At 42.1% G+C, this 16,622-nt stretch overlaps 1 protein-coding gene across 1 annotated transcript in view; it reads left to right on the plus strand.

Annotated features, from left to right (window-relative positions):
• The window catches only part of LOC144769678 (sialic acid-binding Ig-like lectin 13), a 285,815-nt gene extending 269,894 nt beyond the window's left edge, over positions 1-15,921 (plus strand). The window contains exons 6-7 of the mRNA XM_078653871.1: positions 5,890-5,945; positions 13,896-15,921. Of these exons, the coding sequence (XP_078509997.1) occupies positions 5,890-5,945; positions 13,896-13,952 (113 nt within the window). The 3' untranslated portion in view covers positions 13,953-15,921. The remainder of the gene's footprint in view (positions 1-5,889; positions 5,946-13,895) is intronic.
• Positions 15,922-16,622: the final 701 nt, after the last annotated feature.

Raw genomic sequence — 16,622 nt, forward strand, 5'->3', positions numbered from 1 at the left:
TTGTTATTCTCTTCTGGTCAGTCCCTAGCACCTACACAAAACATGCTAACGCTGCTGCTCCTGAAAACTCATACTTTGATATTATGGGGATGCATGTTTAGGTAACACAAACTTGGAGAGAGAGCTTTCCATGTGGAAGTACAATGCTGTTCCTATGATGTAGATATACCATCTAGGCACTAAGTACTGGGGTCTGCTGACAAAACCCAGAGATCTTCTATTATATAATATTACTTCTCCTTACCAAGGGGAGAATGGTTAGGCTTTATAGTCCTTTTCCACTGTCTTCATATGCTGACATCTCCCTTTATGATATATGCCCTAGCTGGAATGCCAACTGTACTAGTTGTATGTGTTTTTCTTCTTGTTGTGGCTCGTATACTGAATTTTTAGAACATGATAGTTACAATAAACATTTTAAGTTATATTTGTGCTTCAGTCAGTTCTTACTGTGAACCGATATGAGTGTGAGCGGAAAGGTGTGTCTTGTTACCACAATTCCTGAGATCCAGGAGTGTTGTATTATGGGGTGTCTAATTTTTGGCTTCTTTATTAGTGTGTAGGAGAGCGAGTGAGACACTATAGCTCCTCGGTCCTGGATTTGTGGGCACTATGGTGTTGGGAAGGCTTAGCCCCTATACACTGAGGTCCCATATTCCTGCGCATAGTTCTGTTTATGTGCAGAATCTCTGCAACAGTAGTCCTGGGTCAGAATGATAAAGCAGAGATCAAGCAGCTGGGCAGGCCTCTGTGAGTTCAAAGCAGGCATCAGGCAGCAAATCATTCTTGTAGAGTTCACAGCAGGTGTAATCCTCTGGGAGTCCTCCCGCATGTCTAGAAAGTGAACCCAACATTGAATCTGAGGGCACTATTTTTATGAATAGTACCTTCTTTAATATAGTGTAATTTTCTATAGGTTTCTCTTTGAAGTGCTTGGAATGTCCTGACTTCCCTGCCCTGGCTCCAAGCTGGCTATAGCGACAATTATGAGGTGACGAGCTCTTTGTGTAAAAGACAGGGCACAGCATATTCAGTTACAAGTGGGGCTGTTCCGAGCTCCTCTCCCCCATTCTGCCAGCATATGGCCCATTCCAGCACACCTAATCCCTCAAATGTGTAACTGTCTGTGAGGAATTCAAAAAGTCCTAACTGCCAACTGCACCCAGTCATGTGACAAAGAGGAGGCTGCAGGCATCAAATGGCAGAGGCGGGAAAATGCCAACTTTCTAGAAGTTTAGCTACAGAGAGAGGTTTGTCCTAATACACCCAGCTAAATACAAATACAAAATTATCTAGCTCACAGTTTTGAATGCCGTTATTCACCTCAGTAAACTTAGACCAAACTGCAAGATGTCTTGGTCTACATAATTTATTATGTTGATTCTTCTAGCATTTTCAAGAAGATAACACTTAGGCAAATTAGTCAAACACAGATCAAGATAACACTTCTTGTTTACATTGACATAAAAACAAAGTGACACAATAATCGAAAATAATTTTCTAACAAAAATAAAGGTGAATATTCAACTAGTCAAGAATTCACAAAGCCACCCTCCTCTGAGTTCATAATCATGTTATCAATACATTCAGGGGTTGCTGACCAAAGGGAACTCGTAATTAAGCCTAAGGGTTTACATATTTGAGAGTAATCCCTTTTGAAGCTATTCCTATTTCAAGCACTTTTTTGCCCAATGGTACAGAGTGCCGACGCATTTCAAATCCCAATATGCTTTTTAGGATTTTCCTGGGGACTAGGACTGGAAAGAATCTGCTGTAAGTGTCCTCTCATTAATAGAAATGCCGTACTGCTCCTGTTGCCGACCTTCCGGTTTTCTGCAAGCACTGAGCGGATCTTTAAAGACTAATTTAAGATGCAGTCTTTTGGAGAAATATTTTTCAAATTTTAACCAAGGACACGTTTCTGTTATTTTTGATCAACGTTTGTGTATCCGTTTGATGTGCGCAGCACTGGCATATGGCTACAACTAATCAGGTGTTTGCAGAGGCATGAAACTCTTTCTAGGAGAGGTATTTTCAAAATTGTAATTTAAAATATGACTTTACCCGTAAAGAGGATTTTTAATTACAATTTTATAGCTACCAAACATGAAATGCTTATCTTTCTGCAATCAAACATACCGTGTATTACATGCAATAATGTAACCTAATGTTATCCTTCGAGGCTTGTAGGCCTCACAGTAGTGAAAAAAGAAGAAAATGAGTGTTTCCCTTACAGGACATGTAAAATTTAAAGGTACATGTCCAACCTTTTAACAACAATGCACCCTGTCCTATGGCTACCTAGGGTCTACCTTTGCATTGACTTATATGCAATAAAAGGGAAGTTTAAGGCTTAGCAGGGGAATCATTTTGCAAAGTCTATTTGGAAGTTTAAAACTTTGCTCAGGCAGCAATTGCAAGCCTGGGACATATTTTAATATGTTGCTTAAGGGGAATTGCAGATTAAGTAAATTTAATTTACTGGCCCTGGGTATATGGTATACCGCTCTACAAGAGGCATAGAAGTAAATTAAACATGCCAATCAAATGTAAGCACATTTTACCATGTTTAAAGGAGAGAGCAAAGACACAAAACTTACTAGAGATGGCAAACTGCAGAGTGCCAAGGCCAATAAAAAATAAATCAATCAAACAGTGGAGTAGTAAGGCAAAATGTTTGTGGGTGACCCTGCTGAGAGGGTCAGGTCCAACACAACCCTCCACTAGCCTAAAGCCAGGGTAGCCTAATTAATACCTTGATGGACTTCCCTGCTTTTGCAATATAACGTGAACAATGGTCCCCTCTGCAGAGGCACATGTTAGTTCTATGCCCTTCTGAATTCAGTTGGATCCCTCAGTCTATACTCGCATGTGTGGCCCTTGGGCAACATCTCTCCTCACCTGTGGACCCCATCTCTGCAGCACCTATCCTCCCAGTAGGCAGACAGTACCACCATGGCCAAAAAAGTGAAGTAGCACACTATAACCTTTGGATCAGACTTCTGTCCCCAACACAGGAAAAACTCTGCTCATAAGGACAGCTACCAACAGTGGCCACTAGAAGCAGTCAGTGTCAAAAACCAGGCTCCAGGCCACTCATGGTCCCCTGACCTCAGAGTCGGGGGCATAGCCCGAGGTGCTAGGTACCCTTTTTCAACTGTCCGGTGTGGTAGCTAGAGACTGGTGGCTCATCTCAGGGCCTGACCCTAAGTGTGAACAGGGGTCAGGGGTGAGTCCTTCCAGCACCTGCCCCTCCATCTGGGACTTTGTGCCCTTCATTTGGGAGTAGCGCCCCCACAATTTTGAGCTTTCAGTGTGTCCTAGGCAACCGTCTCTCCTAAGTCTTCCATCACCATTAGAAACTCATTCTCCAGAATATAGTCAATGGGCATCTGGGTACTAACTATGGCCCTTCTTTGGGTCCCTTCCCCACCCTACTCTAGGGATACCATGGCCATGGGGCAAAGAAAGTCCCACTCTTGGGCATGAATAAGCCTACACACCTGACAGATGTATAGCTTTGGGAAACCAGCCTTTCCACTACCAGAGCCTGGCAGCCCGGAGTGCCTCAGAGCAGTGACAGGGACCCCATTCACTTTGACCTGGTAGAAGTGATGACTCCCATCCTCAGGGATCACCAGTCTACCCTCTGAGTTCACCTCCAAACTGAGGGAGATTAGCACATGATCTAACTCCTGCCCCTGAGGACAACCTACCCCTAAGGCCAAATTGGTCACCCCAAGTGGGTGTTTTATTAGGACAGAAAGAGTGCCCCTGCATGTGTTCTGGCTGAGAACAATCAAAGCAGTAGAGCTGGAAATGGGACACCTAGGGCCAACACCCATCCTCCTCTTCTTCCTTCAGGGGAGAGCCTGAACCACCCCTCTTGGGATAGTCCTAGGTACTTTTATGGATACTCTCATGCTGACAGAGAGGTACGCCTCCTCAGCAAGCTTTCCAGGGTCAGTCAGGGTCAGTCAGCTTGCTATCCACCAGGTGCTGGAGCAGCTCTGTAAAATAGGTATGAACATGTACTCCTTCAAGATTTAAGGGCCTGATTACAAAATTGGATGGACTCCGGTCATTTGGAAACTGGAACTGAATGACCTGCTGTGGTTGGTTCCACACCAGCAAGTAGGATGCTACCGAAAACTGTTCGGTTGCAATCCTATTCTTTACATTGGAGCATGCATGCCGAACAGAATGCAGGCTCTCATTGTAAAGACCAGAGGTCCAGTTCATCCCTGCACTCTCGTGGACAACTCAAGGTTCCTGCCATCGGGTGCAGGGATCAACAGGGTGGCCACGGCCGCCATCCAGAGGCCTTGCCCCGATTGGGGCCATGCTGGGGGCCCCCATAGTCGCAGGCTTTCTGTGTTGGAAAGGCCGACACAGAAAGGCTGTCAAAATCTTCCATTGTAATCCCTCATCCGGAAAGCGCAGCCTGAGGCATTGATGGAGAATTTCCGAACAGCAGCCGGGCTCTCCAAGCCCGTCGGAGGCCATTCAGAAATCCAGTGTGGATTACTTTCTGATGACCCCATCAAAATGGGCCAGTCAGAATGGAATCAAAACGGGACATTTTGATGCAGTAGTAATGGCTTCAACCGATGGTTGGAGCCATTTATGACCGCATCAAAATCAGACCCTGTGTTGGACAGGCCAACATAATCATTAATCTCACTGCCCCTTACCCATCCAATTCAAGAAGTTCACCCAAGCCTGGTTTGGGAGTTTGCTGGTGTTCCTGAATATCTGATAGTATTTCTCAGGGGTCAGCAAAATTTGGCAACAAGCATTGCTTTCATGGGGGCATATTATGTCTGGTCCTCTACCTGGCATTTTCAAAATTGTAATTTAGAGTCCAACATTAACAATAAATAAGATTTTTTATTACAATTTCATAGATACAAAACATTAAATGTTTATCAGTCCCCAATCAAAAGTTAGTGCTTATTTAATTGAATACGGCAACCCAGTGTTATTTTATGGAACAGGTAGTCCTCACAGTAGTGAAAAGGTAATTTAGGCCATTTCACTACAAAGACTTGTTAAGCTTAAAAGTACATGTACAACCTTGTAACTACAATGCACCCTGTCCCATGGTCTACCTAGGGCCTACCTTAGGAGTGACTTACATGCAATTAAAGGGGAATTTAAGGTTTGGCAAGGGGGATATATTTCCAGGTGAATTGACAGTTTAAACATGTGTTGAGGCTGCAGTGGCAGGACTGGGACCTGTTTTAAGGGGCTAATTAATATGGTGGGACAGTAAGTGCTGCATGGTGACTGGTAGCTTTTAATTTACAACCCCTGGGTATATGGTTTGCCATTCCACACGGAACTTCCAAGAAACTTAAATACGCCAATCATGTGTAAACCAATTACCATGCTCAAAGGAGCGAGCACAACCAATTTAGCACTGGTTAGCATTGGTAACGTGCACAGATTTGTAAGGCCAACAGAAAATAATTCAGCCAACAATAATTTGGGCAAAAAGGGGTGACGCTGCAGAGAGGGCCAGGACCAACAGTGTGTCAACCTGAGTCCAATGTTCTTTATATCTTCCCAACAATCCATATACTCTAGAGCCACCATCTGAACAGTGCTATATGGGCTGAAATGTCTAGGGAAAACCTCCAGTGCTATTTTTCATCCCTGAGACCTCTAGGCAATGCCCAGTTACAGCACCGTCGGTATAAACCTCAGAATCGTATATGAGGGAATGCTATAGATTTCATATAGAACATCACCAAGCTGATCAAGGTAGGGCCTTCACCGTACAAGTCGTTTGATGACTGCTCAAACATTGAATGAAGCTGTATGCCTTTTGAATGATAATCAACATTTACCAATGGGGGATTAACCACATTTTTGTTTTTATTAAAGGTAACAGGAACATGAGCAAGGCATCAAATGACACCACTGTTGATTCTACATATCAGGTGAGTCCTGCTGTTGTGACTGTTGTACCTGGACAATAAAGAAAGAACTTCTATCATCGATTATAAAAGGTATGGTTCACTTATTTTCTTCATATTTGCAGTTATTCTTCTCCACCCTGCACCATTTAACTTTTGAGGCAACCCTTCATTGTAAAACATACAGCAACAAGTCAATTAACAAATCAGTGTAATACATTCTTAAATAGTCAATTATCAAAATTCTCTGTAGCAAAACATCATGAGAAATATGCTATTTAGAAAACAGAATAATACATTTCAATAACATCTCAAAACATGATTTTAAATTGAAGTAGTTGAATAGTGATTGAAAGGCCTGAGCAGTAAGTAAGCCCCATTCACGATGGCAAATCGTCCAGAATTCATGAGGTATAGAGCAATTAGAGATAAAAAGAAGAAAATCTTTGGAGATTGATGAAGCGGGATGAGCTACAGGAGGAAGTTACAGACTTGTCAAATTTAGGATGGTTCAAGATTGATAGACCAAAACTATAGTGTCAAAGCACCCCGATGCTTATAAGCAGTTAGTATAAAGTGAAACTATAAGACAGCAAATTAATATTTGGGGTGGTTGTTAGTCCACCACAAGTAATAAAGTCGCTAACCTGGTAGATGCGCTCAAAGTTGTCAATCATTTAACTCATTCCGTGCTCATGACGGCTCACAGCCGTCATGAGTCAGGGTAGGTGTGTGCTCATAACGATCGGGAGTCCGAACTTTGCCGCTCAGCCCACGCGCAATTAATTCCCCGCATTAATTGGTGGGCGGAGTTCGAGTGGCTCACGGCCTTCATGAGCACATGCCTACTGTGACTCATGACGGCCATGAGCCGTAATGCGTACCGCCGGGCCACGGACACCCGCGGCGCTGCGGTGAAATTAACGCCGCGGCCAAGGGGTTAAACCTGATTACAACTCCTGGTAGTTGTGGCACAGAGCAGAGAGATTTTACTTACAAAATATGTGTAAAACATTTAAAAGTACCAACTCATATAAATAAGCAAATCAATACCAAAATGACAAAAAACAATGAAGGGGAACCAGAAATTTGATATTTTTAAAAGAGCTAAGTAAAAATAGTGCAGAATCGCGCATAGCGAAACTGGTAGTCAATGGTCATGGTAGACTCGGACGTAGGTGCAATTTGAGGTTAACCACGAGGAAGCCCTGGTTTATTACTCCAAATGGATTAGTCTCAGAGAAATCTGGAATTTAAAAAGTTGTTAAAAGTTCCAATCCAAAAAGTGTCATTCTAATTTTTGGAAGAAAAACTCCTCTCCCCATGAGACAAACCTGAAATATATTCCGTTGTCATGGACTTGCTGGTAGATACATTTTATGGCAAGTTATTTTGAAGTCCAGGAGCTTTGGACAAAAAGTTAAAAAAAATAAACTTCTTTCAGTACCCAAACTAGTACAATAGTACAGGTCTAAGGCCCCCCCCAGACCTAAATGGGGATACTTAGAGACTCTTATGAGTCTATTATGATGTTGTTAGGAAAGCATTCTGACCGATTTGGTTCCAGAATGCTTTCTGAATGACTCAGATCGGGGAAGTCCGAGGATTTTGATGCATCCAGATGCTTCTGGATACGAATCGGCTGCACTCCCATTAGCTTCAATGGGAGCCTGTGTTCCGAACTAGAACACAGACACCCATTGACAAAAGGGGTGGTTGGGAAAAACCTTGCACCCTGTGTTGGGCACCCCATGGTGCCTGCCACCCTGTGCATGCAAAGATAGGGGGTCCCTTGGGTACCCCTAGGGGCCAGATTAGGAAGGCCCCGGGTGAAGGGGGGCCTGCGATGGAACGCCAAAGTCAGATTCCAACATCCAAATAATTTCAGAACAACCAATTCGGAAAAGCTGTTCAAATCTAACATCCTAATGGCTCTGCTGGAAGTGCGGTCCATAGACCTCTATGATTCGGCTTTGACCTATTTGGTTACTCCCAATGCCTTTCGGAACCAAGTCGGACAGTTTGAACGCTTCCCAGCCATCGTAATCGGTCATTGGGAAATGTGTCCAAGTTGGTTGGAAAGGCGGGTTCCAAAACGGATTCGTATGAATCGGATGCTGTTCGGAGCCTTTCTGGACGACATTATAATCAACTCCTTAGAGTGTTAGGCAGAGGCCACCAACATAGTTCCCAGGTTCCAGTTGGCACTCGTCAGCTGGAAATTTCCAGGAGAGGGCCACTGGCAGTTTATTGTGTCCCTGTTGCCACACAAGAGGTCTGCCAGCTAACTCTTAGTAGGGTACTTCTTTTTACTAAGTGCAAGGGGGCAGGTGCAGTCTTTATGAACTCCTCTTAACTAATAGACAGCAGGTCCAGTTCTCTTCTGTTCTTCTGCTTCATCAGGAAGTGTTCTGTAGAGGTGTCTTAGGGGGCACCTTTATGCCTGGCATCAGCTAATGGATAAGGGTGACTATGGGCACTGCCTAATCAAGGGGCAAAGGTGTTGCAGGCAACGCTAAACATTGCCTCTGAAGACTGAAGTTCTGTAGAGGAATAGACTATGGAAATCACTAGTGTCCACCCTGAACTAACATCCAGTTAGAAACAGGCCTTGTACCCACAATAAACCAAGAGACAGAGGTCAGGTAAGACAAAAGCAGGATCCCTAAGCACCAGGAATAGAATACACAAGAATTGTCCTGGTATCCTGTGTGCTCCCTTTCAAATTACCCTCCAGGAGTAGGGACATTTTTTTATTTTTTAATGTGCTCTTCCTTACTATGTATTAAATTGATCTTCACCTTCTAACTGGATTTTTAATGACTATTAATTAAATTAATAGATTAATTAATGTTAGGTTTACCAGACCTAGTAGAGATCAGCACCGTAACGGGCCGGGGTGGTTTGACCATGCATGCACCAACTTACTATTAGAATTGAAAGGTGCACTTGCTAAAAAGCCTAGGGACACTGACCAAATAATCAAATCCCTACTTATGTATAAGTTAGCATTGAAACGTAGGAAGAGTGAGTTACAGCAGGAGGCTTGGGACTCTCTAAACCAAGCATCTGAAACATCTAATAATACACTCTTTTGGGCTACAGTTAACTCTCCTTTTCTTAAAGAAGATCCATATACCAGAACTATCCTCTAATGTCACCAGTGATGACTGGGTTACACATTTCTCCAAAATTTTTGGTTTGGTTCCGAAAGTTGTGAGAATTTGAATCCTAGCAGATGGCCTTTACTACCACTTCATATTACTGTCCAAGAGGTCGACCAGGGAATACATGCTAGCAAGGGGGGTAAGGCCCAGGGACCCGATGGGGTCCCCATTGATGTCTACAAATCAGCCCCAGAGCTGTTGAGCCCTCTCTTGACTATTGTATTTAACGCTGCAGTCTGTAGTGAGCCCCCTAAAACCTGGGGAGAATCTATTATCATCCCAATTCACAAGAAGGGCAGTAGGTCAGATGTAAAAAACTATCGCCCCATTTCTCTTCTAGACTCCTCGGTTAAGATCATGAGTAGAGTCATGCTAATAAGACTAGAAGAATGGGCTGAGCAAGAGAACATCTTGGCCGATAGCCAATATGGCTTTAGGAAGGGCAGGGGCACACTTGACCAGTGTATAAATCTAGACTTAATGATTAGCAAATACACTGAAGCAAAAACTGGTTCGTTATAGCTCTGCTTTGCAGACTTAAGCAGTGCATTTGACATGGTCGACCATGCTATTTTATGGCCAATTTTGTTACAGCTAGGAGCCCCAGAGGGTATAATTTTCTTTTTGGCCAGGTTGTATGAAAAGCTTGAAACCTGTGTGCGTTATGGCACCAAAGGAGAGTGTACCCCTAAATTCAGTGTGAAACGTGGGATTCGACAGGGATGTGTTCTGGCCGCCCTTCTTTTTATATTATTTATTAACGAGGTCGATGCAATTTTAAAGAATGTAAAGGCTGATGCCCCCCGGATGAATGGTGTCTCCGTCCCAGTGTTATTATACGCTGATGACGCCGTTTTGCTTTCAAGAACTCCCCTAGGACTACAGCGCCTAATTGACAGATACTGTAAGTTTATTCAAGACAGCAAACTGTCTATTATTAAGGGGAAAACGCACACCATGACCTGCGGGGCCAGAAATAAATCACCAAATGCTTTTTTTTATTGACCATGAAAAAGTGCTACACGTGGAAAAATTCTGTTACCTTGGTATTACCTTCTCAAGAGACAGAAAATGGAATGATGAATTTAATAATGTGGGTAATAAAATGGCAAAAAATGCCTACGGTGTTTTTAGATTTGCAGCAAAAGTTAGAGATAGGCGTACTAAGGATATTCTTCAAATTTATCAGGCAAGATGTACTGCAATAGCACTGTATGGGCAGGGGTGTGGGGTCACAGATACTCTCGAACTTTGCAAACGGAGGAAAACTCTTTTTTGAAAAAGCTTTTGTGTCTACCCCAGACCGCCCCAACTGACTTGATCCATCGGGAACAGGATATTTACTATCTAAGTGATCTATTGTCCTTAAGGCCACTCCTGATCTGGCGCTCCATTTGGCTTCAGGAGGAGAAGTCTCTTAAAAGAGCAATTATCGAGGACTGCCTATCATTGGATCACTATAAGAAAATTCCCTGGTTAAATTATGCTGTTGATTGTTACTCTGAAATATTTAATCTTAATGTCCTGACTGACCTTAGAGCCGCATCATTGATCCCTAAAGCTGAATTGAAAGGTAAATTCCTGGCCAGTAGAGCAAGGAAACAGTTGTCAGCAGCAGGCTCTATGACCACTGTCCTGTTTTATAACAGATATGTTATCTAGGAAGGTTCACCATGCTATTTATCCCCGGTGACTAGGCCATCCCATAAGTTTGTGCTTACAAGACTGAGGTTTGGAGTGGCACACCATTTAGTGGCCCTACCAACCCTCAAAAAACATCCAACAGGGCCATGTCTGTGTGATGGCGTATCTAAACAGAGCACCTTGAACTTTTTACTATTCTGTAAACTGTACATGAACTTTCGTACCGCCTATTTAAAACTAATGTTTTTGAAACATGGTGTGTGTACAGTTAATCAGGCTATGAGCTTATTTTGTAATTTGAATTCTGCCGATATTTGTTTTTATACCACCTCTTTTTTAAGCAAATGTATTTATGCAAGAAAAAACATGCTTGTTTAATCATATGAACTGTATCTCTACTGATATCTGTTTTAATCGTTAATCTGAAATCATGTTTTAATTATTAACCTGTAATTTTGGTTATTTGTTTGTCTGTTTTCTATGTGCTTTTATGGTCATGTTTCATGTACCGAATAAAGCTTCATGAATTGAATTGACTATTAAAGTAGCTGTTTAATTAATGTTGTATCTGCCTCTATTCACAAGAACCAGTATTGGTATTTTACTCTGTAATCTGATTTTCTACAGAAGACAAACAGGCCTGCACTATGTGTCCTACTATTAAAACCATGAACCCTATCCATTGGGCTGCAAGACCTTTATAGGTGCAGCGTATTAAGAGTTAAAAGGGAGGTTATTACCAGTCAATAAACTGCTATTTAAGCGGTTGCACTGCAGATTTAAACTGCAGCAGTCAGGCTACAAGGATAGACTTAAAGCCACTGACTTGATCCATCGGGAACTGGATATTTACTATCTAAGTGATCTATTGTCCTTAAGGCCACTCCTGATCTGGCGCTCCATTTGGCTTCAGGAGGAGAAGTCTCTTAAAAGAGCAATTATCGAGGACTGCCTATCATTGGATCACTATAAGAAAATTCCCTGGTTAAATTATGTTGTTAATTGTTACTCTGAAATATTTAATCTTAATGTCCTGACTGACCTTAGAGCCGCATCATTTATCCCTAAAGCTGAATTGAAAGGTAAATTCCTGGCCAGTAGAGCAAGGAAACAGTTGTCAGCAGCAGGCTCTATGACCACTGTCCTGTTTTATAACAGATATGTTATCTCGGAAGGTTCACCATGCTATTTATCCGCGGTGACTAGGCCATCCCATAAGTTTGTGCTTACAAGACTGAGGTTTGGAGTGGCACACCATTTAGTGGCCCTACCAACCCTCAAAAAACATCCAACAGGGCCATGTCTGTGCGATGGCATATCTAAACAGAGCACCTTGCACTTTTTACTATTCTGTAAACTGTACATGAACTTTTGTACCGCCTATTTGAAACCAATGTTTTTGAAACATGGTGTGTGTACAGTTAATCAGGCTATGAGCTTATTGTGTAATTTGAATTCTGCCGATATTTGTTTTTATACCACCTCTTTTTTAAACAAATGTATTTATGCAAGAAAAAACAGGCTTTTTTAATCATATGGACTGTATCTCTACTGATATCTGTTTTATTCGCTAATCTGAAATCATGTTTTAATTATTAACCTGTAATTTTGGTTATTTGTTTGTCTGTTTTCTATGTGCTTTTATGGTCATGTTTCATGTACCGAATAAAGCTTCATGAATTGAATTGACTATTAAAGTAGTTGTTTAATTAATGTTGTATCTGCCTCTATTCACAAGAACCAGTATTGGTATTTTACTCTGTAATCTGATTTTCTACAGAAGACAAACAGGCCTGCACTATGTGTCCTACTATTAAAACCATGAGCCCTATCCATTGGGCTGAAAGACCTTTATAGGTGCAGCGTATTAAGAGTTAAAAGGGAGGTTATTACCAGTCAATAAACTGCTATTTAAGCGGTTGCACTGCAGATTTAAACTGCAGCAGTCAGGCTACAAGGATAGACTTAAAGCCACTCGTGGAACACACAGTAAGCACTGCAATCCAGAAGTGACATTTAACATCCATGCCACGGATGCAGTTTCTATACCATACTCTATGGCATTATAAGAGAGTTAAATGAACCAATCAGAAATGTGACCGCAGTCTGCAGAGTCCAAAACCAGCAATAATAGTAATCAAAAAATGGATGTGACCACTCAAAAAGAGGCATATTCTCACAGAATTTAAACAGTTAAATAACGCTAGCAGTAAAGTAATTAAGGAGAGGTGTACCGAGGCAAAGGAAGTTCACATTGAATCCCTGTCTGGATTATCCCACTCAGCCCTTGTTAGATGTGTCATTTACATTTTCGAGCAGCACCCAATAGAGACATTGAGGATTGTAACTGTCAGTCAGGACATGCAGATTGTATTTGATGCACACACATTCAGCAGTCTCCATTGTAAAGCTTTTGTGTCTGTTTGAATGAGCAAGAAGGTTAAAAAAAATTGTAGACACAAGCATTGCCAATATTGGCTTTCCCAAGAACTGGTGTGTATGGGACAGATGGAGAAATCAGAGAAACCTTGAGGGAGTTATCAGTATGATGCTTAAGGGCAGAGACACTTTAATTGCAAACATTGCACAGTTCCCACATAGTCCCAGTGTAATAAAAAAGAGTCACTAGAGTTGGCCTATACTTCAATGTGTGACTTAGGGTGTGTGGCCTTCACCACGCAGGCGGAGATCCTTGGTGAATCTGGCCTACAAGTTTCCTTTACCTGCCTATTTGTTTCCTACTATGGAACATATAGATTCACTAGTAGAGGAGCTGAACCCAAGTGTAAGGAATGGTCATTGATACATGTAGCTCCTGAACTGTTAGATTCAGACGCAAAACCCCATTGTTAGTCCACACAGTTCCAGCCAGTTGTCATTGGAGGTTGCAAAGGATCAGGTGATGACACCTGCTAAAGAACAAGCAATGCAAGGTAGTAAACCTACATTGAACCTGAAGATCAGTGCACAAGAGCAATAAACACAGGGTCATACAGAAAAATGAAATTGGTCAGAATACTCTTCGTATACTGGAACAATAATATCATTTTCTTTTCTCCAAATAATGTATGCTTCTTGAGCAGGACCAAAGACTATTTGAATAAGATTTTACTCTTTCGGATGAATAATTTGATAGGCATTGATTCTCTCTTCTTTCTATCAGGAACTTCAACGACGGCAGCCAGACATTTACTGTGAACTGAAGAGAGACGGAAAGTGAATACTTGAACAATTCCACATCTCCAACAGTGCACCATCATAGAGACATACAGGCTGGAGTCCTCTTCCTATTTCTGCTTCCAAGAGGAATACATCAATCATTTGTCACCGCAATTGGAGTTGCAAACCATTGACGAGCTACTGCAACTTGAGATGTTGTGGTAACAAATTTCCAAAGGGGAATGTGTTCCCAAGTGGAACACTTTCCCCTTTGTGAATTGTGTCAGTATCATTGGGGCAAGCAGGACCCTGCTTGCTCCCGCTGGTGTTCTTTTGAAGTTGCACCCATTGTTTCATGGGACATCAGTAGCTTTAAAAAAAGTTTTATTTTTGGGAACCCAAATACACGGATGGTGGTCTGCTATTCCTTGCAACCCAGCATCCCTGTAAACGTCATCTGTAACCAGTCCTTAATTTGAGCCGGTGGATTCCTGTGCTCGGCACCGGCACATAAAATTCAGCACTGGCTCTTATGACACTCTGCCACATGGTGGCGCAGTTTGTCTAATTTGGGATGAGCACAACAACAGCTGTTTATTAATGCATATACATTACAATGACTAATATCTGGCACCAAGGCCATTCTTATAGCTTCGGGGGCCTTAATAGTTTGAATTGTCACACTTGTCAGAGTGTGATGGCTTTTAGTTGAGCTGATACACTCATTGGCAGCACTGCCAGGGGCAATGGGTGCAACCACTATTTGCATCTTGTCTTTTGTACATTGGGTCCCTGGATGTTTATCATGGGAATTCCATCACCATCCCTTACTGTCAGTGTTCTTTGTTGGATCTCAAATAACTTCTGGAAACTGCATTTGTTGTTCTTTTCATTTCAATGTCCCTGTAGTGTAGATACATCCTCAGGGTCGGACTGGGGCAGGCATAAAGAAGTGACCCCACTAGTGAATTAGGTAGCTAAAAAAGAAGCAGATTGTGCCAGTTTTGAACTTGCAAAGAAATGCTCTATACTTGTTTTTCCAGTTTTGGAAGACGGCATGATTTTGAACAGGCTGCCGGCAATGTTTTTTTAATACCAGAGGAATAAAGATTAAAACCGGTCCAGCAGACCATAAAAGAAGCCCACAAACAGTCACAAAAACAGCCCATACTCTGACCTACTAGAGCAGCCCTCTGGATATTGCCTGATTGCCCTATGGGCTAGTCCAATCCTGCAGATCGTGTCTTCTGCATTGACTGCAAATTCGAAACTGACGTCCTCTTTAGGTTTTATAACTTACAGTGTAACTGCTATAGCCTCCTTCCTAGATGCCCAGCAGTGCCTCACATTGCACACGGAGGGCCTCTTTTCTGCTTGTAATGTGTTATCCAGTGACATCACACGAGCTTGAAACTCTGAATATTTTTGTTGTTCATGTCTCTCTCACCAAACTCTCTTTTCTCCCACAGCAGTTGTCCTACGCTGTATGTGAGGAAATATCCCGTGCATCATTTGTGCATAGAACAATTGCTTTTTAAATAATGGTTTTAGTTCAGGTGGGAAGTTGGATGTGGGGGGAGTGGAAGGGTAGCTGACATAACCAAATGTCCTGAAGAAGCCACCTTAAATTAAATGCGGCCTTTGAATCAAGATCTTCAATGAAACCAGAAGGAGAAAATTGCTTTTCTTTGAAGAATGAAATACACAATGAAAGAACAATATTTGGTTTCAGAATAATTGGGGTATGTGTTGTAGAGACTTCTATTTTGGAAGATGGATCTAATGATTGTTTTGTTTTAACAAATGATGCCTTTGTGCATCCAAATAAATCATGTAAACATTCCTAGATGGTTTACAATGATCTTTGTCCCGTTATGAAATGAACATAAAATCCAAAACCTTTGAACTGTCCTGCTATTAAGATCCCCACTACATCCAGCTTACTTACCGTTCTCAATGTCTGCAGATCCCCCAGTGCTCCTCCTCTAACCTACCTACAATGAATGTATCATGACCATGTCTTCTCTCAATAAAATACATCTACTGTAGGCCTGGGCCTGGTTGTGTAATTATTAAGTATATTATTTGTCACAGAGTTACATATATTCTGGCCAGAAGCCACAACCCATGCATGATGGAATATATCCTGTCTTCTGCTCATTGGGTACTTGAAAGAACATAAATGTAAACACATGGACATCCACATACCTCAGTACCATTCATTGCTAGGAATCTTATAGTCACCGCCAATTCTCCAGCTGATCCCAGAAAAGGAATCAACATATGACCAGCCAGGATCTTTAACATAACACAGTCCTTATGAAATGAGGGCAAATCATGGCTTATAAACAGGCACTCACACTTAACAGCATTCAAGTATGAACTCTCCTTGCTATGAGGTGTCCGTCCTCACTTTAAAACTAGAATTTCCCTTGTGACTGTTCCCCTGGTGCAGACTTTGCAGTGGACGAGGAATGCTGCCAGGCGTCTGACTAACATCCCTTTCTTTCTTCTATTGGGTTCTTTCTGGTGCATGTTTTGCTATGATGTGACTGTGTCTCCTATGGATTGTTGGCACCAGTGACTTCTTGTTTCCTTTTTTCTCTGGTAGTCGGAGTTAGTGAGTATAACAAGTGTGTTATTGCTCGCTCCTTGGCTGCAAATATTTCACATTGGTCTGCCCTTGGTTTGGATGTTTCACCTCCTATTCTGTGGGCACAGCTTGGACACA

Source organism: Lissotriton helveticus, chromosome 7 (genome assembly GCF_964261635.1).
Source record: "Lissotriton helveticus chromosome 7, aLisHel1.1, whole genome shotgun sequence".
NCBI classification, from domain to species: Eukaryota; Metazoa; Chordata; class Amphibia; order Caudata; family Salamandridae; genus Lissotriton; species Lissotriton helveticus.